This window comes from Equus asinus, chromosome 1, assembly GCF_041296235.1.
Source record: "Equus asinus isolate D_3611 breed Donkey chromosome 1, EquAss-T2T_v2, whole genome shotgun sequence".
NCBI lineage: Eukaryota > Metazoa > Chordata > Mammalia > Perissodactyla > Equidae > Equus > Equus asinus.
This window is the reverse complement of record NC_091790.1, coordinates 193,488,753-193,516,282: the sequence shown is the minus strand read 5'-3', so window position 1 is coordinate 193,516,282 and position 27,530 is coordinate 193,488,753. Positions and strand designations below refer to the sequence as shown.

The following is a 27,530-nucleotide window of genomic DNA, read 5'->3' as shown; positions in this document are numbered from 1 at the left end:
GATAATAATAATTACATCTGGATATCAGAGAGAGGGAGGGGGCTTATGTATTGTATAATGTGTGTATAATATGGAAATCAGGTGCTATACAAATATATTTTAAGCTCTAGGGCTGCCATAGGAAAAGAATCAGACTTTGGAACTCCATTCAGATCACAGCAGGTTGAGAGGACAGTCGCAGCTCTTCAGGAACACTTGTCAGATCCTTCAGCAGTTGCTGTTAACCCCCTTTGGGCTGCGGCCCCTTTGTCAAACTAGTTCTTGCCTGCAGTTTTCTGGCTCTGAGAAAGACCAAAGTCATCCTCAGTTCACCAGGACTGCAAACATATCAGATCTGCAGTGTGATCTTACTTGAACACCTTTGGGCTGCTCATTTATTCCCCACCATTTATTAACAAGCCTGTCTGTGCCCTAGTGATGTAAGATGCCAACTTTATCAAATAAAAAGTTCTATGTGTACTTGGGTCTATGTCTAGACTTTTTCTTCTGTTCCACTGGTATATTTATCTATTCTCGTGGCAGTACCACACTGTTCTAATTATCAAGGCTTTATAGTATGTTTTCATAACTGGTAGGGCTAGTTGCCCCACACTCCTCTCCTCCATCTTTTTTATGTTTCAGTGTTTTCCTACTCTCCTTGCATGTTTGGAAATCTGGCATTAAAGTATTCAGTGTCCTCCTGGGAGGTCCTGGTGGAGGGTTGCGGGTGGGATGGGGGTTGAGCTGTCTTTTGGACCTGGATGTGCTTACTTACTTCAGTAAACTGGATTTGTAAGATTCTGTTTTCTTTTTGGTTTATGAGCACTGAAGGCTTCTAGTGGCTGGATAGCATTCATTTTCCTTGAATCTCCAAAAGAACCTTTTAAAACAATCTTTAATTGAGAGAGAATGTCAAAACTTGGTAAATTTGGATAAAAGGTATAGAAGAGTTTTCTGTACTATTCTTGCAGTTGTTCCACAAGCTGGAACTTATTTCAAAATATAACGTTTAAGGTTGTCATGCTTCTGGTAACATCTTGGTACAAACTTTCAGAAAATCTCCACAAGTTGTTTTCGCAGATTCTGCCTTGGTTCACTTATTGATTGACCCCTGCAGAGAACGCCAGCCAGTCAGTTAGCTGTCGTCTCCTTACAGAGTCCGTGCTGCTTTTTCCTTCAGTGGTTTGTGCTTCTGGAAGCGCTTAGTCATCCTGAGATTGTGGAAATATCTGTGCCTTCACTTTTACACCCCAAAGGAAATTCAGCCCATCCTTCAAGCCCAGATCCGCTAAGGGATCTCGCCTTCGCCTATTGCTTGTCATATTGTGTTTCGTATTGGAGACATTCATGTGCGCTTTTTTCCCCAGCTTCATTGAGATATAATTGACGTATAACATTGTGTAGGTTTAAGGTGTACAATGTGATGATTTGATATACGTGTACATTGCAAAATGGTTACCACAATAAGGTTAGTTAACATATCCATTACCTCACACAGTTAACTTGTGTGTGTGTGTGTGTGTGTGGTAAGAACATTTAAAATTTACTGTCTTAGCAGTTTTCAAATATGTAATATAGCCTTGTCATGTGCATCTATTTCCTGTACGAGAATGAAAACTCTTGAAGGGCACATAAATCTATTTGTTTTACATTTCTCCCAGGCTTCAGTCAGTCCCCTGTGTGAAGTAGACACAACTATTAGTTGGAAGAATGAATTACATGACTGTTTGCCTCTTGGCCATAGGTCCCATATAATCTCTGTTTGGACCCATTGTAGCATCTGTACTGGGAAGTGGTTACTGGAGACCAGGATCCGAGTCTTGGTGGTCACTGGGGAAAGGAGGTGATAACAATAAAGCACCACTTACCCTTCCGCTCAGGAAATACTGTGGCAAAGCCAAACAAGTAGTGGAGTGATGGGCTCGGCTGAGCCCGGTGCCCTGCACATGTGCTTGTGGCTGCAAGGCCTGTTGGGGGCGTCTCAGGGCAGCCCAGACACCCACAGACAACAGCAGGGTTTACATTTCCCCGTTAATTGTAATAGTAATAAAAATACATGCTTGTTATAGAAAATTTGGAAATCTGGTATTTTTGTTGCTGAAAACATAGATAAGTGGAATGGAAAAAAATTATGCAAAGTTGCTTACCCAATGACAAGTACTGTTAATCCTTTGTTATATTTCCTCCCACATTTTCTTATGTGTACAATTTTGAATAGATTCCTCTCTGCCTCCTTTGTTAAACACTGTTTTATTCATATTGGGCAAAAGTTTTTGGATCCTGTTTCTTTCCGCTAATATTACAACATGAGCATTTTTTCCATTTAGTAATAGTCTTTTTACCTTGACTTTTTAATTTACTTTTTTTAAATAACAGCTTTATTGAGATATAATCCACATACACTACAACTCACCCACTTAACGTGTACAGTTTACTGGGGTTTAGTATATTCAGAATTGTGCAACCATCACCACAAGCAATTTTAGAACATTTTCATCACCCCAGAGAGAAATCCTGTACTCCTTAGCAGTCACGCCCTATTCCTCATGCCCTCCCGCTCCCAACCTAAGCAACCACTAGTCTACTTTCTGTCTCTATAGAATTGTAGTCCTCTTAAACATAATTTAATTTGCTTATAAAATTCCATTGAATAGCTGTATCATAGTTTACATTACCATTATATTGCTTGACATTTGAGTTATTTTTAATTTTTTAATGTTATAGATAATATAGGTATGAACATTTATACATACTTTTTTTCCATATTTAGGATTATGTCTTAGGATTGATTCCCAAAGCATAGAAATATATAATCACAGAACCATAAAAAGAGAAATCCACAAAAAACCTTTGCTCTCCCTCCCAGCTCGCAAGTGTGTATGAAATTTGGCGTGGTGTGAAAGAAGGCTGCAACAGTTGCTGATCTTAAAGAGCTGAACAAGACAGACACTCAAAATACTGAGCTCGAGGCTAGTTCTCATCTAGATTAGAGAATGTGATATGAGGCCACAGGGACATTGAATACAGAGTGACCAGATTTGGATATGAAACATATCCTCATTCCTGGCTCTGTCACTTAGGAGTTGTTGTAACAACTTAAACAAGTGCCCTAACTTCCCTGTGCCTCTCTTTCCTTATTAGAAACATGGTAGGAGCATTGACATTGGTATCTGTAGAAGTTAGAAATAAGAAGTGGTTTATAGCCTAGCCAAAACAAAGAGAAGGAAGAGCAAGTTGAAGTGTTTGAGAGTTGAAAGAGGTTAGAATCTGAGTCCTCCTGGTTCGGTGACCTATAATACACAAAAGAAACAAAAGGAAATGTACTTTTTTACTTAAAAGAAAATAGATTTACCTAAATTCAGATTTTCAAACCACATTTTGGCAGTATTAGCATATTTCATAACTTTTATTACTCATACTTTCATGATTTATGGCAGACTCATACTAACTTGTTCCAGAGAGGTGACACTCGTAGTTATCGAGCATTAACTTAGGGCTGACACCACTAAAGCCTTACCCACACTGTAGTTTAGTATTCATCTGCAAGATGGCCACCTAACTGTACTTTTTCTTTTCTTACCTTCCACAAAATGGTGAACCTAAAGGCAACATATGGAAGTATTTTGACATTGCAAATGAATGAGGGAAAAAGCATGATTTGCAAATATTGTCAAGTGAAAAATGTGTTTCCATCCTACTAAGGTGGCCAAAAACATCTCTATATGTAGGAATGTTCTGCAGATGTGAAAAAATCCTTCCTGGATTTATGAAAGTGAGAACAATAAAAATCTTTAGCTGGCTCTGGCCTCAGGGGCATCACAAAGTGTGGTCCAGCCTGCAGTCAGGCTGCTGTAGCCACAGATTCCCGGTGGCTTCATTTGTCATACACTGACAGGTGTAGGTCAGGAAAATACTGATCAAGTTGTTAAAAGAAAATATTATTGTCAGTAACTGGGTATTCATACCGACAGAAAGTCTTAGAATTACTCAGGTTATACTCTTGGTCTTGAGACCTCGTTTAGAGTGAAAACAAGCCTTGATATTGAAGCCTGTGTAGGGAGGGATGTGTGAACAGCATCTTGGAGCGTTTATACCTGGGTTCAGGGGACAGGAGCAACTCACTGTGTGCCGATAACACCTCCATCAGATTTCAAAGATGATCTGAAAAAAAGGAGCAAAGAGACACACTGCAGTAAAAGGTTGCCTTACAAAGGAGAGGGTGAAGCAGAGTATTTCTGTGGCTGACCCTGACACTGCAAGTGACAGGAAAATGCACTCCGTGGTTCTACTCATGAAGTCAGCCTATGAGTTCCCTGGGGAACGTAGAAATATAGATTCCTAGGCCCTCCTTGGGCAATCTGAGTCACTCACTTTGGGGTGGGGCCAGGACTCCTCACTTTAGCAGTTGTCCCTGCTGATTCTTTTTTTTTTTTTTAAATAACAGCTTTATTGAGATATAATTCATATACCATAGAATTCACGCTTTTAAAGTGTACGGTTGTTTTTAGCATAATCAGTTTTATGCACCATCACCTCTATCTAATTATAGCACATTTTCATCATTCCCCTCCCCCTAAAAACCCTGTACCTATTAGCAGTCTCTCCCCATTCCGCCTGCCCCAGCCCCTGGTGACCACTGATCTGCTTTCTATCTCTATGGATTTGCCTATTCTGGACATTTCATATAAATGGAATCAACAATGTGTGGTCTTTTGTTACTGGTTTCTTTCACTTAGCATGATATTTTCAAGGCTTATCCATGTTGTAGCTTGTACTTGTCCTTCATTCCTTTTTATGGCTGAATGATATTCCACAGTATGACTAGACCACACTTTGTTTATCCGGTCATCTGTTGATGGACATGTTAAGTGTAAGAAAATGGTATGTGTTCATTCATTCAACCAGCATTTCTTGAGCAATCTTATTTGGTGGGAGAATCTTCTGGGCTCAAAAGCAGAACTCTTGAAAACAGGAAGACTTTGGCTGTCAGCAGAAAAGTCATCCCTTGGCCCTACCGCTGTCTTTACCCAGCGTAGTCTACTGAGGGCCTGGTGTCTGGTCCTGGTGTGTGGTGTTTTTGCGCAGGCCTGGGTTAACCATTTGATTCAAGAGTGCAGGCTGCCATTTTGCCAAACGTGGCCCCCTGGGTGTGGCTCCGAGGCCTCCCTCACTCCTCACCCACTCCACAGTCCTCCATCTTCCTCCAAGTGGGAGAAAATTGGTTCGTTTTTGAAAATACTCCAAAAACAAAAAAATTAAGCTATTATATAAAAAACTAGAGCAATCCATTTTAATTTTTTAGAAAACACTTTTGTTTAAAGAAGATGAAAAAAAGCATCAAGAGACTCAGGAGTGAGCTTCGCTAACCAGACACAGCAAGAGTTGTATAATGTGATTTCTGCTTTGTTTTTTCCCTTCTCAACGTATTTTCTGAAAACAAACACCTTCTGGATATGCTTGCTAATAAGAAGATCGCTCAGTTGAGAAAACAGCTTTTTGTTCTACTGTAATTGTTATGGTTTCTTCTCAGTTGTGTTGCCTACTCTTTATAAACTGATAAAACTAAGAGTTATTAGAATCATTAAAGTTGAACAGCTTGCAGCTTTATTTGCAACACAAATAAAAATTATTTAAAATTTAACTTTATTATGTAATCATTTATGATCTAAATTGTATTTTTTTATTCAGTATATCAAGTATGACCATTTTAGGAATCATTATATATGATATGTATTTACCTATATTTCAGAATTAACATACTAACTTTAGAGCAATAAAAGACACAGGAAATGTATTATAATTGTGTATGTTTTATTCCTCACTTCGCCTCCTCCCCTGCCAAAATTTCTTATTTTTTCTCTGAATATGCTTTTAATGTATTTTTTAATTGAGATATAATTCATATTAAATTCACCATTTAGAAGTGTACAACTTAGTGACATAGTATATTCACTATGTTGTACAACTATCACCACTATCTAATTCCAGAACTTCTCTATTTTCCCAAAAAGAAACCCTTACCTGTTAGCAGTCAATCCCAGTTCCCCTGCCCTATATGGATTTGCCTGTTCTGTACATTTCATGTAAATGGAATCATACAGTCTGTGGCCTTTTATATCTAGCTCTTTTACTTAGTATGCTTTCAAGCTTCATCCATCTTGTAGCATGTAATAGTACTTCATTCGTTTTTATGGCTGCATAATATTCCATTGTATGCATCATTTTGTTTATTCAGTTGTAAGTTGATCAACATTTCCAGATTTCACTTTTTATTTAAATCACTGTTTTTATTTTAAGATTTGGGGGAAATCATTTTTCCCCCCTGTGGCTTAAACATATCCAGATTATTTTTCTAGGAATTTCTAAAACAGTAATATCTGAACTGTTTTTGTAAGTGAGTTTGACAGCAAAATTTCTGTAGACAATGTATCACCTCCCCTGTTGCCACCATGAAAACCCACCGGAGTTAATAGGAAGGTTACTACTGTTGGTGAGAGCTCAATGGCATCCTGTATGATTTATTGATTTATTATTTGTGTGTGTGTGTGAGGATGGTCGGCTCTGAGCTAACATCTGTGCCAGTCTTCCTCTATTTTATGTGGGACACTACTACATGGCTTGATAAGTGGTGCTAGGTCCGCACCAAGGATCCAAACCTGTGAACCCTGGGCCACTGAAGCAGAGTGCATGAACTTAACCACTACGCCACCAGGCTGGCCCCCCATATGATTTTTAATATAAAAAATGGATAGTTAATTAATGAACGATGCTCTAACGTAGGTAGAAGCACTCTGAGAGGCCAGGCCTGAGACCACGAGTACTGTCTCCCTGGGCTCCTAGCACTGTGACCATGCTGGCTTCATCAGACTGGCGTTTCTAGATTGCCTTTGCTGGTTCCCCGTATGGCAGTGGAGGAAAGAGAGCAGGTAGGCAGGCCGGCGAGGGTGGGGTGTGAGGGAGCTGCCGGCTCCCCAGCTGGCTGCTCCCCTCCCTCCTTCAGGTTCACTCAGCCTCTCCTGTAAGAACTGCTCTCAGGAAAAGATCTGCTCTGTCGCTTCCTCCTTTCTGCCTGTGGGAAAACACTATATCTGTTTTAAAATCTTGACCCTTTTGGGGGGAGGTATTTGTTTTTTAATTAATAATTTCACATTTTAGTGCTTAATAAAAGAAAAATAGTGTTTTCAGAGGTCATGCTGAAATTTTAAGCAGGTGAACTTAAAGGGATTTAAAATCAATACAGGTTTTTTGATCTGGTAATGTCCGTCTGGAGCAGTTGTGTTTTCCACAGGCTTTTGAGACCAACTAGAAGCATCTCACTATGACTTTCTCTCTCTCCCTCTTGAAAAATTAACGGTAATTCAGAGAGGTAATTAGGAGTAAGAGGTTTTCTCAGCACCAGGAGATCGAGACAGCAGAAGGCAGTTCCTAACAGTAAAAGCTGAGAAGACTCACCCACCGGGCTTCTTAACTTCGTCTGAGCCCTACAATCAACTTGACGTTGATGCCCAAAGAGAACCTTTGAATCAAGAACAGATTTTACAGTATTCACTTTAGCAGGAAGAAAAACGGGATTAGATTACGGACTTGATGGGTAAACATAATCTGCTACAGGTGTTGGCGTTTAAAAAGTATTTTTCTTCAATTCGAAAGACAGTTTTAAAAACTTATGGAAATGTTCAAATGTACAAAAAATATGAACTTTCATGTACACATCATCTAGCTTCAAAATTTTGTATAACATTTTAATTCTAATTAAAATTATTAGTACTAATTAAGCCCATCTGGTGAATGGGAAGTTATACTTTTATGGAAAGCAGTTGAGGGGAAAACGTGTTACTACTAGTCATGCATTCATGATACCTCCTGGAAAACAGTCTGTTTGGATCACAAGGCCAAACTGCCTAGGAGAAATAAAGAACCTTGGGTTGTGTAAAAATCACCTGAGCCCTTGATTTACGATATTTAAATGCAGATTCCAGGCCAGCCCCCAGTCGGTTTTGGTGCATCGGAGAGGTGCCCAGGAATCTACATGTCTGACGAGGTCCCCACGTGGACTGGGACAGATCCCCATTAGTCCACACTTTGGGAAATAGCTCCATCTTGCAATCCAAGACCTATTAAGTGACAGTGGAATTTATTATGGTAATTTAAGTGACAGAGTACTCCCAACTATCAAATTAGGCTAGGCTTGTCACCTAATTAATGACTTTTAAATATCAGAGACAAAAAGCGGTCAGTTTTGTGGGAGCAGCATTTTCCATTCCTCTTTGAATTCAGAAATGCTAGTGGGCTGATTCCTGAGTGTGCAGGAGGTTCTGTGCTCCCTCAATTCCGGTCCCTGAAGCACACTTGAACTTGCTTCTCAGAATATGGTATCAGCTGTTTCTCTGGGGACTGTGATTTTAGTATGGGATGTTATTACTGCCCGATGAGAAGCAAGTTCACTTAAGTACCATATTGTTTAAATGTTTCTTGGTATCTTTAACCTGAAAGTCCATACTTGGTTCTCTGTGCGTTAGACACAGTGGGCTTTGTCCCTTTTGGAAAAGCTGTGGCTTCCTGGAAAGTATAGAAAAACTGTTCCCTTGGGGAGAGAGCTAGGATACAGGGCTGGTCATGACCCAAGCGCAATCCTGCATGCTCTTCGTGAGGGCAGACACCATGTCTTACTCATCTTTGAGTCCCCAGAGCATCCTGCACAGGGTCTGGCACCTATTCATAGTCAGTGAAAGAGGAAGCCAGCTTGAAAGAAGAGGGTGGGTGGAGAGAGTTGCTGCTCACATGGAACAAGGCTGCATCACTGTGGGTTTGGTCTGTGTGGAGGCAGAGGGCAGGCAGGAGGAGGGCGGCAGGGAGTGGCCACTATCCTTGACGTCCGATGGGGCCCTCTGCCAGATGCAGGACAGAAGAGCAGTGTCTGTGAGCCCAGCCAAATGGAGAGGCTCCAGAAGCTTTGCAGAGCATTATGAGAGGGGCAATGAGTTCCTTCCTGTCCCTGAAAGGTCTTTCAGGGCTCTCTTCCATGACAGGAGGGAGAGCCCTGGGGCCTGGCTTATTTAGATAACTGGGCTTGCTTTCAGCACTGACATACCCCAGAATGTAGGGTGCTGTGTCTCTGGGTAAGAGGACAACTGAGCTGCGTGGGCAGGCCCTAACTCCATCCCCCTCCCCAAATACACACAGTTTCCTGGAGCTGTCTGTTCCCTTCCTCGATTTTCAACTCCCTCTTTTTAATTTGTTGCCCATGTTCACTCTCCTTTTTTCTCTTTCTCTCTCTGCTTGTTCTTGAGAGTCATATGCAAGTCTTGAAACCCAGCCCTTTGATTTCTTGGGGGAAGAGATGCCCAGGCCAGACCTTGGGCATCCACCCTGTCACCTGGCAGGTAAACCGTCCTGGGAGGGGGGTAGGAGTCTTGGAAACATGATATGGAGTTGGGAGAGGGATTCCCTGGAAGTCAGTAGAAAAGAACTGTGAGTCTCCAGTATCTCAGTACTTCTTGAACCTCTAGTCAAGGAGATACCTCCTCTCCATCAGGAGGGACCAGTCATGTGGTGTTTATGCTTTTCAGAAGAATTGCACAGCCTGTCCTGTTGGCGTTCTCTGGTGGGTCTGTTCTTCTTAGCTACGTCCACTTGACCAATGTCCATTTGTTTTCATGTTGAGAGATAGAGTTCTGTAGGGACTTGCTATTGAAATAGTACGTTTTAATCAGTTACTTTAGTTCATTTGGATGTCAGGCACGGGAGTTTTATAAAACCGCTACTTCCACACTAAGGCCCCTGCTTTGGTGTCCACATGATCCTTGTTATCTTTCAGGTTTGAGAGGCTCAGTGGGATTCCTGGGTTTCCTGGGACCATCCCCTAGTTTTCCTGAGACCAGACAGATGACCTAGGGGTTAGGCCTCTCTTCCTCCTGGGTTTGGAGCCACTGGGAAAGGTTCTCAGTGCAGGGCCCTGAACCCAAGGACAGTGGGGGTTTACGCCCACCTTAAGGCCAGCGGAAGAGTAGAGTATCTCTGTGTATATTTCAGCTTTGGTGTATGGTTTATTTCTTGTTTCAAATAAAGTAACAACTCTTCTCTTCTTCGGGGATTATTCATCACAGGTTCTTGGAGAGCCTGAAAAAATGTTGGGCTGTGCTGGGATTTATGTTTTGCTTTCTAGGGGTATATGTTTTCTTAAAATTTTTGGTGACCTTAGCTAAAGAATATAAAGATACACACACACACACACACACAAGAAGAGGTTGGCATGGAGTCTGAACCTCAGGATTTTGTGCCCTTGCCTCACTCGTGGGTCAGGGATTCCGAATGGTGCATTCCTGTCACACACCCCTACTCTTGGATGGACCCTCTCAGGGATAAATAGTTTGGGGTGTGGGCCCTAGATTTGCTGTCATGGCTCACTGAGTGTGCATCCCTGTTCTCCCAGGCGACTTGGAGCTCCTCTCGGTGCTGACATGATGACAGTGTGCAGGCGGGCCAAGGGCAGCCACAGCCAGCCTGAAAACCTGTGCTACAAATTGGCTGACAAGTAAGAACTTTTCTCCCCCGAGAGTGTAGAAGTTGGCCCAGATTCTCAGTCTCCTTCCTTTCTCTCTGGCCTTTCCCTCCTCACTAACCCCACTTCCTTGAACTAAAGAGGCATTCTTTTCTGAGTCATTGTGATACACCTCCTGTAAATCATCTCCACGCACTGTGCTCAGTTAAGAACTTGAGACCAAAGTGGTCCAGGGAAAGTCTGACTCGTGCCCAGTGTGTTGAGAAGATGATCCCAGGGCGACTTCAGGCCATATTCCCATTGATACTTTCCAGTCCAGGGTTTGTTTTTCTAACTACTAAGATGCACAGATATTTTAATTATCATTGAGCCCTAAATCTTTGCAGCTGCATCTGTCCACATGGCCAGCTTTACCCATCTTTTATTAGCAGGGCTGTCTTCTCCCCAGATGGAGCCCTTTCCTCTGATTCTCTCTCTCATTCTGCAAAGGAGTTGGCGATCGCTGAGCTGTTCACGGCTCTGCGCCCAGTCCAGAGCCCCTGCTGGGGCCATAGAATCCCAGAAACAGGAACTCAAGAAACTCTTGGATGCAACAACCATGTGGAGAAGGCACTCTGTCCCTGGTTTTATCATTCTTACCTCTCTTGCTGGAGCTTTGTAAATCCAGCGTGGTCTTCCAGCAAGCCATCCTTTTTTCTTTTTCAGTTTTTAGATAGGGGATCAGTGATTGTGAAGTCACCCCAGATGATTGGGATCTTGGACAATAACTGTAATCATTACAATAACGCTAGTTACCATTTATTAATATCAAGACATAATATGTGCTGTACTCTGGTTACATTACATATATTAACTCATCCATTCATTCATTTAATAAATATTTATTGACTACCTACTATGTACTGGGCACAGCAAACAAGATAAATTTAGTCTCTGCACCAATAAAGTTCTAGTCTAGAAAAGGGAGATAGGGTTCTTATTTTAAGGTGAAAAAAAGGGAGCCAAGCTTCAAACCCAGGTCCCTCTGAATCTAAAGCCATGTTTATCTACTGTCAATATTGTTTAACAGTACTTTTGGTATAAATGATTTTATACTATATCATCAATTGTCACGAAGCATGAACTAACCTGAATTGTGTTTTCCTGTGTCTGTCCTGTCTCTTTATCTTTCTTCTAGCACCGTGAGACCAATGGCTTTAAGTTCTGCCTTTGAACTCTCAGTAGAATATCCACAAACTGATTCTGATTCTGACTAAAATCTGAATTCATGCTAATGTCCTCAGTGGTGACAGAACAATTGAAAAATGTGTTTCTCTTTGGAAGCACTCTGGTATGAATGCTAATCATTTATTTAAATAAAGAATTCTGCTTTGATAGCCATATTTAACATATGAAAATGTGTTTGCAATTTCACAAGTTTCTAATTTACGCTGAGCAACCAAGAACAGCAACACAGTTTACGTGCTCATGTCCCCATCCAGGGGCAAGTCTACGTAAACAACTGTTAGTCTTTGGAAGAGAGAGCTAAATACTAACAGCGTGCATGAAACTGCTGAGGTTCATCCCTCAGGTGAACCTTAACTGGAGGTTCAGAATTTATGGGCTAATGTCATGTAAATTCCTGTATAGTCAGATCTATATACTCAGGAAATGTGCACCATGAGGTTGGTCTGTGCACATTTGCTGATCTTGGGACATTCTGAGGTCACTGTGCTCAGTCATGACCTTTGCTGCTGGAAGAATGTTTTGCGTTTCAAAACACAGATACTCCCATTCTCATTAGACTAGCTTAAAATGTTTTTCTATTTTTCTTTCAAAATAATTTTTAACATCTTCATGGCGCTAACTGATCTTCTAAAATCATATTTGGAGGTATATATCCTCACGTGTATGTTCTAGGCCAGAACTTTCTGCAGTGATGGAAATGTTTTTCTACTCCATCCAATAAAGTGACCATTAGCCGGCAACTGACCATTAGTGGGCTACTGAGTACTCAACATGGGACTGGTGCCACTGAGGAACTGAGGCTTTAATTTAATTTGATTTCAGCTTAAAAAGCCACATGTGTGGGGGCTGGCCCCGTGGCCGAGTGGTTAAGTCCGCGTGCTCCGCTGCAGGCGGCCCAGTGTTTCGTTGATTCGAATCCTGGGCGCGGACATGGCACTGCTCATCAAACCACGCTGAGGCAGCGTCCCACATGGCACAACTAGAAGGACCCACAACGAAGAATGTACAACTATGTACTGGGGGGCTTTGGGGAGAAAAAGGAAAAAAAAAAATCTTTAAAAAAAAAGCCACATGTGGCTAGTGGCCACTACATTGGACAGTGCAGTTGTAGGCCATGCCTGAAATCTGAACCTGCTTGTTTATTCACTCATTCATTCGTGCCACACATGTTTACTGGCCACCCACTCCACCAGGTCTTAGTGTAGGTGCTGGGGATGCAGCAGTAGTCAAAATATGCCAAAATTCAAAAGAATCCCTGTCCTCCTGGAGAGACCAGTCTAGCAGGGTTCACGTTCTAGAGAATTTTCAATTCAAATGCAGCCAATCATGTGGCTTTCCCCACTCAAATCAGGACAACTTATCAAGCCCAGAATTAGCAAAAACTTCATGACTTATGGCATTGTTTTAATTTTTAAATAGTCATTCCAAAGGACCATCTGTTGATAACAGAAGCAGAGGAAACTTAGACTACGTAAGCTTTTATCTCATGAAATTTCTCCTATTTTCATCAGGGAAGAGAGCTAATAATAACGATAACCACCATTTATTGTATACCATGACATACTAGATGCTTTACTTGGGTTGGCTCATTAAATGTTTATAACCACCCTGTTAGATGTGTATTATTATTATTCCCTTTTCACAGAAGAGGAAACTGAGGTTTAGAGAGGTTAAACAACTTGCCCAAGGTCACACAGGTGGTCAGTGGTCTAATTAGGATTTAAACCCAAGTCTCTTGGGCTCTAAAATCCAGTAGCTCCTTTCGTTCCATCGTGCTATCTCCCCAAGAAAACCAAATTATTTTTTAAATGGTATTTTCAATGTTTGTGGTTTGCAATTATTATTATATCTAAGTTTTAGTAAATCTCTATGACCAGCCAGGAGCAGTAACCAAGAATCCCTCACCCAGTGTTTGTCTTTGTTGTTCAGGGTCAAGGTGGAAGGCCCAAAGGCTGGGGAAGACCCTCGAAGGCAGCCACTTAGGTCCTCCATCCCTTTCCTAGAGACTAATCAGGCTTCAGCCTTCGGAAGAAGCCCGCTGGAAAGCCTCAATAACCTGATGCTAGAGTCAAGAGTGGACTGTATTCAGCAGAACATGTTCAGCTCAGATATGACCATCAGCGACCCAGCTTCAGATGTCAGTGCTAAAGAAGCCAGCAGGGCTAGCAAGAGGCAGCTCACGGGCGTTCAGAACCCCTGCCCTCCTGGCCGAGGCGGGGCCCGGCACAAGTCCCTCAGCATAAAGGACAAGATATCAGAATGGGAAGGGAAAAAGGAGTTGCCCACTACTGCAGCTGGCAGGAAAGCAGATGAGCAAGAGGATTACCTGACGTCCTGTGTGATGGAGAGGAGAAGTAGTGATGGTGTGAGGACTCCGGTCACAGAGGCTCAGAATGGAACGAGGCTGGAAACAGAGAGTAAAGAGGATGAGAGGAATAAAGGAGTAGTGAGAGTCGAGGGACAGGATGCAGAGCGGAGGCAAGACCTAAGCCAGCCAGCCAGGGAGCCAGCTCCCAGCTTGGGCAAAGGCCGAGAGCGGAGGCTTGGCCAACAGCGCTTTCAGAATGATAGCCTCTCTGTGCTGAAGCAGGTCAAGAAACTTGAGCAGGCTCTGAAGGATGGGTCGGCAGGGCTGGATCCCCAGTTACCAGGGACTTGTTATTCCCCACACTGCCTACCGGACAAGGCTGAGGAGGGGCCCACCCTTCCTGAGAACCGTGGAGGCAGGAGTGGCTCAGAATTCAGGCCACACCGCTTGGACCTGGAAGCCAAGGAGCCTGCCCCTGAGGCTGGGGAGGAAAGGAAAGGCTCATGTGGGAGGCCCTGCAACCAGAGCCTGGAGAGTGTGTACAAGGGCTCGGAGGACTCCACCACAAAACCCTTCATCAACCCCCTGCCCAAACCCCGGAGAACGTTCAAACATGATGGAGAAGGGGACAAGAATGGGAACCCAGGCAGCAGCTTCAGAAAAGATAAAAGGAACCTGCCTCCTCTGCCCTCTCTACCTCCCCCGCCTCTGCCCTCCTCTCCCCCGCCTTCCACCGTGAACAGAAGACTGTGGAACGGGAGACCGAAACCCAGTGCTGACCACAGGTAGGTGACGGTGACTGTCTGCTTGAGTAGTTCACGCCGCATCACAACTGTCTGTTCTCAACCTATTTGTTTTCTTAAACTGATGGTTCTTGTGCTTAGTTGAGACTGTTCATAGTTTAAGAGAGTTTATTGATTAAACCTGGAAACGTGGTAACTGATGCATGTGTTTTGTGTTCTCAGTCCTCAAAAAAGAGTATTTGCTCTTAAAAATTACCCTTTGGATGTGATAAGTACTTGTAATTCAGCTAGTAACCAAGAGTTACACGAAAATTTGTGTTAACACTGGCAGTCTACTAACTGGTGCTAATTGATGCTAATTCTGCTGTTACCATCCCCTACGGTGCGTGGCACCTTGAATCTTTCCTGGCTCTTCTTTGTGTGTTTTTCTGGGTATGGGTTCTAGAAACATGCGTGGGTCTACCCTGGCCCTGTCACAGTCTATCACTGTGACCCTGAACAAGTTACTTAACCCCTAGAAGCCACCGTTTCCTCATTTATATATAGATGTACACACTCTGAATATTTTATAGTATTAAAATAATACGTTAGATAATAAAACCTGTGAATGCTTGAAAATCAAATCTGTGCTTTGGAAACAATTTATTTTCTGGTTTGAAATCTAATTTCTAGTCCACTTCTGTAGTGTGCTAATTGGTTTGGTACCCACTAATCTGGAAACCAGCCTTAGAGCAACGCTCCTCAAAGCAGTTGTCTCTACTTACTGTCATCACTTCTTTACCTCTGATTTTTGCCCCGACCCACTGCGGTGGGGCTTTGGCCACTTATCCTGAAAGTACTCTTGATCAAGGCCACCTCTGACCTCCGTCTTGCTAAATCCCATTGCCAGTTCTCTGTTCTTTTCTTGATTGGCCTCCTGGCAGTTGAGAAACAACTTGACTCGCTCCACTTTGACAGACTGTGTTCGCTGGACTTCTCATGACTTTCCTGGTAGTTCTGCTTCACCAGTCTATTTTCCTCTCCCTCTCCATGTCAGAATAACACTCCCCGCTAACCCATCCACACCGTATCCCAGGATGAGAGCAGAACTTCTCTCTTCCATCTATATACACTCCCCAAATGACCTCATCCAGTCCCGTGGCTTTAAATGTCAATTACATGCTTATGCTTCCCAAATGTATGTCTCTAGCCCTGACTCCCTCCCCCAGCTTCAGGTTTGTACCGTCATCTCCTGCTTGGGTCTCTCTTTGGTTATCTAATAGTTTGGACTTAACATGCCCAAACCTAAATTCTCAATCCAGGCCACCACTAACTGTCTCACTAACTGTCTCCTCCCAAAATAGTTGCCATCTTGTTAAATGGCATCACCCTTCATTTTGCTTCAGCCGAAAACCTAGGAGTCATCTCTGATTCTTCTCTTCTCGCATACCCCAATCTAATTCATCAGCAAGTCCTTCGGTTGTAGTTTTAAATGTTATCTTGAATCTGACTACATCTCCACTGCTACCACCTTGGTCATCTTGTTCCAATCCCCACCCCGAGTATATTCCTCTGCAGCAGCTTGAGGAGTCTTCTAGAAATACAGATTTGATCATGTAACTCGCCTGCTCAACATGGTTTATCAGGTAGGATTCTTTTGGCTGCAAAAAACACAATTTCTTATGTTCTCTTCCAGGAAAAAAAAGTTTGTGTATTTCAGAATTATATAAATTGTATAAATATTATAATTATAATTATATATTTTGTGCTTTTAAAAATGAAATCATGGGGCCGGCCCCATGGCAGAGTGGTTGAGTTCTTGCACTCTGCTTCGGCAGCCCAGGGTTTTGCTGGTTTGGATCCTGGGCGCAGACGTGGCACCACTCGTCAGGCCATGCTGAAGCGGCGTCCCACATAGCCCAGCCAGGACCTACAACTGAAGTATACAACTGTTTACTGGGGGGCTTTCAGGAGAAGAAGAAGAAGAAAAAAAAAAAAAGAGGATTGGAAAAAAATGAAATATATATATACTGTTTTTTACTTAGGATATGATTGAGATCTTTCAATTTTACTACCTTCCTTTTTTTTTCACCTTCCTTTTTTAACTGCCACATTTTTTACATCCTGTGGATAAACCGTATGTTATTTAACCATTCCCCTACTTATAGACACTTAGGTTGTTTCCAGTTTACAAATAATGCTGTGGTGAGCAGTATACAGCATTAGAGAAGACTCTAGAGCCAGAGTAGTTACTAGCTCTGTTACTTACTGCCTGTATGACATTAGATAAGCTACTCAATTTGCCTTGGCCTCATTTTACTTATCTGTAAAACGGTGATAATTATATTAAACATTTCATAGCCTTGTTGTGAAGACTGGATGAGTAAATATGTGTAAACAAGTTAAAACAGAGCTTGGCATATAGGCAATGCCCAGTGAGTGTCAGCTGTTACTTTTTCTGGCTCTATTCTGTTTAATTAATTAGGGTATCTATTTCTTTTCCAGTACCAAACTGCTTTAATTATTTTAACCTCATAATATGTTTTAATGTCTAGTAGAGCTTACAGAAATTTCTTGTTGTTGCTAATAATCTGTCAGGTGATTCTTTTGGACATCCTACATACACTATCATGTCAAACACATACACGAAAATGACCATTTGGTCTCCTTTTTAATGATTATAAACCTCTTGTTTATTTCTTTATTCTCATTTTTCAAGAATGTCTTGACTATTCTTGCATGTATTTCTCTAAATCTTCTGTATATCACTATCAGATTTCACACATACAAATTATGTTAGTTTTTAATTGGGATTCTATGTGTTTGCTAAGTTTATTCCTAAGTATTTTATCTTTTTGTTGCCATTGTTAGTGTATCTTTTTTCTCATCATATGGTCTTTGTATGTAAGAAAACTATTTATTTTTGTATATTATTCTTTTAGAAGACCCCTTAAAGAAATTTCTTATTGTTTCTAATAGTCTGTCAGTGGATTCTCTTGGACTTTCTATATATATAATCATATTGTCTACAAAGAATTCTCATTTTACCTTTTCTTTTTAATTTATACCTCATAATTCTTTCTCTAACTGAATTGCACTGGCTACTACTCTCCGAGCAGTGTTAAATAATAGTGCTGAGGGACCGGCCCGGTGACAAAGCACTTAAGTGTGCACGTTCTGCTTTGGCGGCCCGGGGTTCACCGGTTCGGATCCCGGGTGCGGACATGGCACTGCTTGGCAAGCCATGCTGTGGCAGGCATCCCACAAATAAAGTAGAGGAAGATAGGCACCTATGTTAGCTCAGAGCCGGTCTTCCTCAGCAAAAAGAGGAGGATTACCAGCAGATGTTAGCTCAGGGCTAATCTTCCTCAAAAAAAAAAAAAAAAATAGTGCTGATAGCAGTGGGCAGCTTTATCTCCCCCCTGACTTTACTGGTACTGCTTCTTGTGTGCCCCTCTCAAGCACTCTTGTTTGAGGGGTGTTTTTATGGTATCAAGGTAGTGTTCATTTATGTTCCCTTTTTTACTAAGAGTTTAAAAAATTAGGATTAGATGTTAGATTTTGTCAAATTACTTCTCAGCCACTTTATATGATCATATGGCCCTTCTCCTTTGATCTATTAATAGTGAATTTATGTTCCAATGTTAACCCATCCTTACATTTTGGGATGAACTCTCATTTGGTCATGGTTTATTTATTTTTTTATTTATTTATTTATTTTTTTAAAGATTTTATTTTTTCCTTTTTCTCCCCAAAGCCCCCCGGTACATAGTTGTGTATTCTTCGTTGTGGGTTCTTCTAGTTGTGGCATGTGGGACGCTGCCTCAGCGTGGTCTGACGAGCAGTGCCATGTCCACGCCCAGGATTCGAACCAACGAAACACTGGGCCGCCTGCAGCGGAGCGCGCGAACTTAACCACTCGGCCACGGGGCCAGCCCCTGGTCATGGTTTATTGTTCTTTTAATGTACTGTTGAATTCTATTTGCTAATATTTTATGTAAGATTTTTGTATCAGTATTCTGTAGATGAGTCTAGTCTCTCCTTGGCTTTTATTGCACTCTTTGCTGGGCTTTGACATCAGTGTTATGTGAGAGCTACAGAAGAATTCAGAGGCTTCCTTCTATATGTTCTGAGAAAGTTTGCATCGATCTCCAATTCTAAATCCTTTCCCAACCCCAGGGCCCCAGTGCCAACACCAGGGCCCTAAATACTCTCATGACTTTTCTGCTCCTGTCCCCATTGCTCCCCAAAAGCAGCCCTTCTAAGCCCGTTCTGGGCTGTTCCTCCAAAGAGGCCCCCTCTTCCACGGGCAGGTTGGTTCTGGGAAATGGGAGTCTTTCATCTGTGTCATCATTGGGCAGATAGATAAACGTGGTGAACAGTTATTCCCATTATCTTTTCTCTCTTAGCTACCATCTGCTCTTTTTAGTCTTCCAGCATTTTCTTTAAAACCGGCTAAAGTTACTTAGTTTCAGTCCAAAGATGAAATTTTTCTTGGCGAGTTTGAATATGGTTGCATCAGCTGTGTTTTAAGAATTTTGGCTTTGGATTTTTCGTTCTGTTTAAAATAGAACAATGCGGGTGATTAGGGCAAGATGTTCCCTTTCTGCTCTTAAAAAATAAAGCAGGTTCTTTATTGTGGTCCTATCGCTTAAGAAAAAAAAAAGAAAGAAAAGGCTCAACTCTGAATTTGGCAGACTTACTGCCCTCTCTGAGGCAAGAAAGCCAAGCCAAGGCTGAAGAAAGAAATGATTAAGGATTTTGAGGTTCTGAGGGTTTAGAATTACACGGCCAGGCTGTGCGCTTTGGAGAATGTATTCAGCTTATTTTCATAGGCCGATTAGTCCACCTGAGCAAGAGCCAAACCAGTGGATTCAGATCCTCAGTTTAAGAAAATGTGTCTTCTTCGTTTCTTTCTCTCTTCTTAGTCTTCCTTTCCCTTTTTTCTCTTTCCTCTTTTCTCTTGTCTTCCTCCTTTCCTCCTTCTCTTCTTTCTTCCCTTTCTTCTCTCTTTCTAAAGCCTCAGGAAATTAAATACAAGGACTTATGCCTTCAATCCTAAAATGGAAAATGAGAAACCCTCAAATGTCAGGAAATTCCAAAGATAAGGTTCCTATAGCAGCATTAACTTGGTTATGTATGTTTTATGGCATACATTTAATATCTTTGGCAGAAATGCTATAAGGCCAACATTTAGCAAGAAAAGTTACTAGTTTTTAAGTGTGAGCAGCATCCTGAATTCACATCTATCTATATGCCCAAAATGTTTTAACTTGAATACAGATTTTTTATTTTACTTTAATTTGGTCATATGACAGAGTTTTTAGATCTTTATGAAACAAGTAACTATGTTGACCGAAATTTCAACTTTTCAACTGATTGTTTTGGCGTCATATAGATTCAGCCTTTCCTTGGGGCTTTTAGTGTAAGACTTTCAGAATTTTTGAGGACATGAAACCTCGGTCATTATATAGCTGCCAAATCATAGTGTGCTGTTATTGATTCCATAATTTCCATCTTCTATAGAACTGATAGGGATCCCCATAGCTCTCTGGCTGGGCAGCAACCCTTAGCTTTCATCGGTTTAATGGTTAAGGTTAACTTACCAGCCACACTGTGGTCAGTCTCTGTCATTATGAGTCTGTCTCAGTCAACATGACATCCGTGAGGCAAATCTAACTACCATATCTAAAAACTGAATGTTTAAAATCTTTAAAGGGGCAAGTTGTGTGATTAATTTTTGATATTTAGAGCAAATGTTGCTTGGAAAGTGTCTGAGAAGCTTGATTTTATAAAATTATTTATTTCAATGGTAGTTGCATTGGAAAACAAAGAGACGAGAGTAGAGAGGGTGGTGCTTATTCTATATTAGAAGAGTGGTCATCATGTCTTATTTCTCATCGGAACGTGGAAATGGTTGGATTTTAGACACAGTGGTGGATAGAGAGAGTTGTTCTTCTGATATTCTATTTTGGATCCAGGATAGAGATAAGCAGAAGCACAACGTGTATGACAAGGTAGTCATAGTACTCCATGGGGGAGATACCCGATAACAGAGTGCGAGCTAGGAGCTAACATAAGCATTCTCCTGCTCTGCCCCTACTCTCTTCGCCTGGTTGTATGAATGGCCTTCTGGGGTGGGGGTGGGGGGCCATGGGGAAGAGCTGCCTGTGGCCACTCAGGATGGAGGCAAGAAGAGACGCTATGGCAGCTGGAGGTGGAGGAGGGAGTCAGAGCCCAGCATCCCTGGTTTCTAGCCTGTGGGAATGGTGTTTTAAGTGGTGGCTAGGTCCCAGACTATCCAGGCTTGTTTAACCCATAGCTAAAAATAATTCTAGGGGAAATGTGATCAGAACAATTGACTAAAAATTAGCTCTAAGAATACAGCTACTTTATTTTTTTCATTCTAACGTAAGGATAAATTAGAAGCATTATTTGTGGCCATTAAAACCAGCCTTTGGACTATTCTCTCACGTATTCAACCAACACATATTTACCAGGCACCTCTGTAGTGTTAGAATGTAGCAACGAACAAGACGGACTGAGACCCTGCCCTCATGGAACTTACGCACTAGTAATAGTTAGAATTACACAACTAGTTATGTAATTGTATGTAATTATAACCATGCTCAGTGCTGTGAGGAAGCCCATGAGCTATGGGAATTGTTAGCAGGGATCTCTAGCATGTCATGGAAACAGGGCCAGCTCTGAGAGGAAGTGACACTCAGACTGAGGCCTGACCTTCCCAGGCAAGGGGAGGGTGGGGGATGGGTGTTCAGTTTGAGCCTACAAGTGGGTGAAGGCCCTGGGGCAAGAAAGACTTTAGCATGCTGGAGGACCTGAAAGGCACGAGTGTGGCCAGAGGGGTCAGGAATGGTGTGGCTGAGGCCTAGAGGTCTTCTGGAGCCAGCTCCGGAAGAGCCCTACAGACCAGGCAAGGATTTTGGCCTATTACCTAGGCGGGATGGGAAGCATTTGAAAGATTTTAAGAAGGGGAGAGACACAATCCAATTTGCATTTTTAAAAGCTCACCCCCCACAGTAGTGTGGAGGCTGGCAGGGGCACCAGTGGACAGGGTGGGTGGTTGTGGGGATGGGAGGAAGAGCGAGGAGGTATTGGGGTTACCCTCTGATCTAACTGCCATGGGCATTGAGAGAAGTGATGGTCTTTGCTGAGATGGCAGCACTGATGAGGGGTTGGTCCTCGTCGGGAGGGGAAATAAGAATAAGAGTTCAATTTTAGCCTTGTTAATTTTGAGATTAGGCAGCCCTCACGGTCTGGTGGTTAAGATTCAGCACTCTTACCACCACAGCCCAGGGTTCATTTCCTGGTCAGGGAACCACACCACCTGTCTGTTGGTTGTTATATTGTGGTGGATGCATGTTGCTGTGATACTGAGTTGCTATGCCACTCATATGGACCACCCAAGGTGGACAGGTTTCAGCAGAGCTTCCAAACTAACGCTGACTAGGAAAAGGACCTGGCTGCTCACTTCCCCCAAAATTGGCTATGAAAACCCAGGAATAGCAGTGGAGCATTGTCTGATACAGCGCTGGAAGGTACGAGGATGGCGCAAAAAGACCTGACAGGGTTCCACTCTGCTGTACACAGGGTCACTAGGTCAGAATTGATGGTGCTAACAACTAAAATTTTGAGATTCCTGCGTGTCATCCAAATGGAGATGTGGGATGAGCTCTTGTTAGTATGTCATTTACAAAACTATGGAAAAATCACAAATAACATTCAAAATACTATTGAAATGACAGTATTTGGCGTTAGTTGTTGAAATGTGTTAGTTGTTATAAGTTATAACCCACTTCGGCAAACTTCAGTGGACTAATCAGATCAATCCAGCGTCTCTGAAACAAAGCAGCAGCAAAATCACATGGTAATTTGAGGACCCAGGAAGCAAACTCAGGCAAAGGAAGTGACCCGCCTTCCCCAGGCTGTGGGCTCCCCGAAGGCGGGGACTTCTTGTCTTTGAATCACCAGCTATGAGCTCAACTTGACCCTCAGAAAGTGCTTATTAAACATGTGGGCTGGGTGTGGAATGAATGTGGAAATGTTTAAGTGAGAGAGAAGCCAATTTGGATGTGGTTATCATTAGCCCTTTGAAATTTCCTTTCTCTCAAAGCTAATATGTAAATAAAGGTATTAAAACATTTTTTCAAGTTAAAAAAATATTTTCCTAGAAAAGACTTAGCTGGATGACTGGATAATGAGTTTAATCCTATTTCTCCTCTTCGGGGAGCCTGTCACCTACGTGAGCCCCGGAACCAAAGGACTGCAGTCCCTGGAGGCTTCGTGTGGGTTATAAAACAAGTGCTTAGAATGAACTCACCGCCTCAAACCATTGCTTGCTAATATGTTACCAACACATGAGGCGATAAATCAGACTGGAATTGGAATTCTGTTTTCCCACTGGCTTTAGAAATTGGGCGTGTGAAGATTTCCAGTTTCTCCTTGGTCTCCTATGGACAGTGGCTTCATGGTGATGTAAAAGTTTCTTTGTCTTGCAAGATTCCTGCATAGGAATTAGTCAACTGAAAACTGACATTTTAATACAGCAATGAAGTTGCCCGTTTGAGAAATCTTGTGATGAATTCTTTTGCAAATTAAACACGAGTTTTGCAATATGAATAACTGTCCCCTAATCAGTTTATTTTTTATTTTTTGATGAGAAAGATTCACCCTGAGCTAACATCTATTGCCAGTTCCTCCCCTTTTTTTTCTTGAGGAAGACTAGCCCTGAGTTAACATTCATTGACAGTCTTCCTCTACTTTGTATGTGGGATGCCTCCACAGCATGGCCTGCAAGTGGAGTAGGTCCAGGCCCAGATCCAAACCTGCAAACTCAGGCCACTGAAGCTGAGTGTTCAGAACTTTAAGCAGTCAGCCATGGGGCCGGCCCCTAATCATTTTTTTAAAGGAAAATTTTTTTTTTGAGGAAGATTAGCCGTGAGCTAACATCTGCTGCCAATCCTTCTCTTTTTGCTGAAGAAGACTGGCCCTGAGCTAACATCTGTGCCCATCTTCCTCTACTTTATATGTGGGATGCCTACCACAGCATGGCCTTCTGAGTGATGCCATGTCCGCTCCTGGGATCCGAACCAGCGAACCCTGGGCTAGCAAAGTGGAACGTGCATATTTAACCGCTGCACCACTGGGTAGCCCCTAAAGGAAGTTTGTAATATTTTAAAATTGAGCTTTTCTAATACTATTTAGACTGCTGGAAACTTTTATGTGTTGGGAATCAATTGCAAAATACAGCTGAACTCTTGTATTAGCATCTTGCTCTTGGAAATATGAAAGGATCATAAAAAACATTCAAACTATAACCTGAAATCCCAGGGTGTCTGACAGCAGCCATTTGGATACAGGCTAATCTCGTCCTGACAAACCCCAACAGACGATCCAGGTTCTCCGTTGTGTTCCATATGCTCTAAATAAGCGGGCCACTCGCTGGGACTTGGAGAGACTTTAACATGCAAACATCTTTATTGTTAGGGCATTTATTATTAAAACATTTGAACTATGCAGATATTATTTTATAGATACTTTATAATAATTTTATTATTTTAAAATTTGACTTATACGAACATTGCTTCATAGGTACTTCAAAAGAGATTTTTAAAAATCAAAACAATTAGAGAACTCTCTCCATGGTAAAGCAAGGCACAACTGCTGCCCCTTCCTGCAGCCAAAGCAGAGGCCAAACTTGGCTAGGGTCGTGCTTGAATCCCAGGCCGTGGAGGCTTGACCTGTAAGTGCTGGCTGCCACCCTCTCCCTCTGCTGCCAGGAGTGGGCTTCCTGACGTTGTGGCAGAAACTGCTTAGCTCCCAGTGAAGCAACCCTCACCTGTCCCGTTTTCCCTCTGAGGGTTCATAGCTTCTCTTCCTGGCGTAGGTTAGTTATAAGGGAAATAGAGGGCTTGCCTGGGTAATGCTCGGTTATGTGTAATTTTGTATGGTTTTGTATGGAAAATTAGTTCAAGTTCCTAACAACAAACTTTGGAAACTCTACCTGTTTTAATTTGAGAACTGACTGCAGCTTTCATCCCGCGTTGCCTTACTTGCACGCTCTGCTTAATGCCCGGGTCATTAAGAGCAGCAGTCTCCAACCACGTGTCCTGGGTTCACACCCTGGCTCCACCACTTTCTCCCAGTGTGACCTTGAGCAATTTATCAAACCTCTCTATGCCTCTGTTTTCTCATATATAAAATGTGTATAGTAGTAGTAATTCTTCAAGGTTGTTGCAAAGTTTGAAAGTGCTAATCCAAGTGAGGCATCTGGTCAGTACTCAATAAATGTTGTTGAATGAATGATTCTATGGTCTCTTTGAACAGCTTGCATCTTCTCAACCAAATCTCTGTAGTGTGCGTGCTGAGGACTCCAGCTAACCTAATCTGATTAGCTCACTGGGGGAAACCCAGGAGTTGTGGCCCACTCCAGGCCAACTTCACTCTGCTCGGCCACAGACCACCACCCCTCCATCCCGAGTCAGCTGCCTGGCTAATGGCAGCCTGGGCTAATGGCAGTTCAGACTAGAGATGTTTGGAGTGGGCTCCCAGCACAGGCCATTCCCATCATAGAGAAAAAAGCTCAGATCTGCTCCCGCCTCCAGACCCCATCTCCTAGAACTCTGAAGCTTGCTCCTTCCTCTCCTGGCTGGACACCTCAAGGGGAGGAAGGAGGGGCTCATGGATTGGTAGCCCCTCCTTTTGGCATGATCTTCTGTTAGTAAGCCAGGCTCCCTGGGACACGGGTGACAGTTTTAGCCCCATGGCCTGACTCAAGGTCACAGAGACCCAGCCTGGAAGCTTGCAGCTTGGCCTTTCTTTGTGCTTCTGCCCCAAGTGCCAAGTTCAAGTTCATGAAGGAGCGAGGGTGGGATGGAGGTAGATGAGGATGAATTCAGATGTGGAAATGTTAAAGTTTGGAGCCTAAAAAGGAAAAGACTTGGGAAATGCTCAGTGCCCAGAAAGAGGAAGAGGAAGAGGAAGAGAGCTTCACTGAAGGCACCAGAAGAGTTGTCTGCAAGGGGAAGTAGATTAGGGCCAAATGGCACCAGGCTTCTCGAACCATCAGGAGGGCATGTATGTGTGTATTTCCAATCCTTTGCCCGACAGTCCTATTGTAAGATATAGTAAAAAATAATTACTAAAGGAATGAAATTTAAAAAGACAACAATATACAAGCCTCAGTTTTGTTTTTTAAAAATCTATCCTGTCAAATGGCTTGAAAAGTTTCTAAATGCTTACTGTGAATTTCTGTACTTAGCTCATCAAGGGCAAGTAACAAACAGTTGGCACCCAGCTCTGGCCCACAGATTGCACCCCGAGTGCCGCTGCCCGCACTGTGGAAACCAAGAGGTGTCACGTAGAGAAAGGACGGAGAAGGTGGTTAGGTTTTACCGGAAACTCACCAGTGACCTTTAGGGGGCAGTTTCAGAAAAGGGATGTGTAGAGACACCAGGTTGAGAGGGTAAAGGAAAGAAAAACCAGGGAACTTCTGTAAACTAATAGACAGTTAGAATAGTCTGTGCTCCTCCTCCTCCCCTCCCCCCAGTTAAAAATGTGGGCGAGGAAGGTGAGAAATAGCAGAACAAGGGTCACTGCTTCAAATGAAAGTTTTTCAAGACAGAGGAAACCTGTGCATGTTTTTTTTGGTTGTTTTTTTTGAGGAAGATTAGCCCTGAGCTAACATCTGCCGTCCTCCTCTTTTTTTGCTGAGGAAGACTGGCCCTGAGCTAACATCCGTGCCCATCTTCCTCTACTATATACGTGGGATGCCTACCACAGCATGACTTGCCAAGCGGTGCCATGTCCGCACCCGGGATCCGAACCAGCGAACCCCAGGCCGCCAAAAAGTGGAATGTGCGAACTTAACCACTGCACCATCAGGCCGGCCCCCGGTGCATGTTTGAAAAATGAGAAAAAGAAGCTAGTGGAAAGAGAAAGATTTAAAATGTGAGAAATCCCCCAAAGTTTGGAAAGCAGGCAAATGGCCTCTGCCTGGTTCTACCGGCTCACACTTGACATTTACCACCCTGTTCCCTGCAGTCCAGCCGTGCTGAATGTCTGTCTGTTTGTCATTTCCTCAAATGCACCAAACTCTCTGCACCCTCCAGGACCTTCACACATGCCCTTCCCCTTTCTTGGAACACTCTTCCCTCCACCAAGGTCTTTTTATCCTTCAGATCTCAGCTTCAATGAGTGACTTTCTCAGCGAGGCCTTTCCTGATGCATCCTCCAACCTAAATGAGTCCTCCTTGATGTACTCGCTTGTAGCAACCTATACTTTTCCATCTTTGAACTTAACACAGTTTATAATTCTATTTGTTTGTGCATGTGCTGGTCAAATGTCTATCTTCCTAAAGTGTAAGCTCCTTGAGGCAGGGACACTGACCGTTTTAACCACTCCTTGTTTATCGAACCTGGGGCACAGTGCCTCCTTCACAGTAAATGTTCAGTGTAAAACACTGGCTACATAAATAGTAACAGCACTGTGACAGTAATAGTAATAGCTTACATTTGGTGACCGCTTGTTAGGTGCCAATGACTTTACAAACATTCTCTTTTCTATTCTTTGAACAATCCTGTGAGATAATTACTATTTTACAATTCAAGACACTGAGTTTCAGCCCAGTTAAGTAGTTCATCCAAGGTTAAAAGGCTTCTGAATGGAGGATCTGGGATCTGTATCCAGGTTTGCTTAATCCTACAGCCACCAGAGGGGCCCCTTCCCCAGGGGCTGGAGAGAGATTGGAAGTTTGGGTGAAGAAACAGAGAC

At 42.7% G+C, this 27,530-nt stretch overlaps 1 protein-coding gene and 1 long non-coding RNA gene across 7 annotated transcripts in view; one reads left to right on the top strand and one right to left on the bottom strand.

Annotated features, from left to right (window-relative positions):
• DENND2A (DENN domain containing 2A) overlaps positions 1-27,530 on the top strand; it is a 94,288-nt gene that overhangs the window by 14,586 nt on the left and 52,172 nt on the right. For 3 of the 5 annotated variants that reach the window (XM_044774906.2, XM_044774809.2, XM_044774878.2), the window contains exons 2-3: positions 10,412-10,513; positions 13,637-14,800. In XM_044774906.2, the coding sequence (XP_044630841.2) occupies positions 10,412-10,513; positions 13,637-14,800 (1,266 nt within the window). The remainder of the gene's footprint in view (positions 1-10,411; positions 10,514-13,636; positions 14,801-27,530) is intronic. The other 2 variants (XM_044774837.2, XM_070514652.1) reach the window with 1 other exon arrangement.
• LOC139045811 (uncharacterized) lies at positions 734-12,533 on the bottom strand. Of its 2 annotated transcripts, none has more exons than XR_011504919.1 (3): positions 11,120-12,533; positions 4,074-4,140; positions 734-3,269 (listed from the first exon to the last, which is right to left on the bottom strand). It is a non-coding gene; the product is annotated as an uncharacterized lncRNA (long non-coding RNA). The 2 variants fall into 2 exon arrangements; XR_011504920.1 differs by having other exon boundaries at positions 4,102-4,140.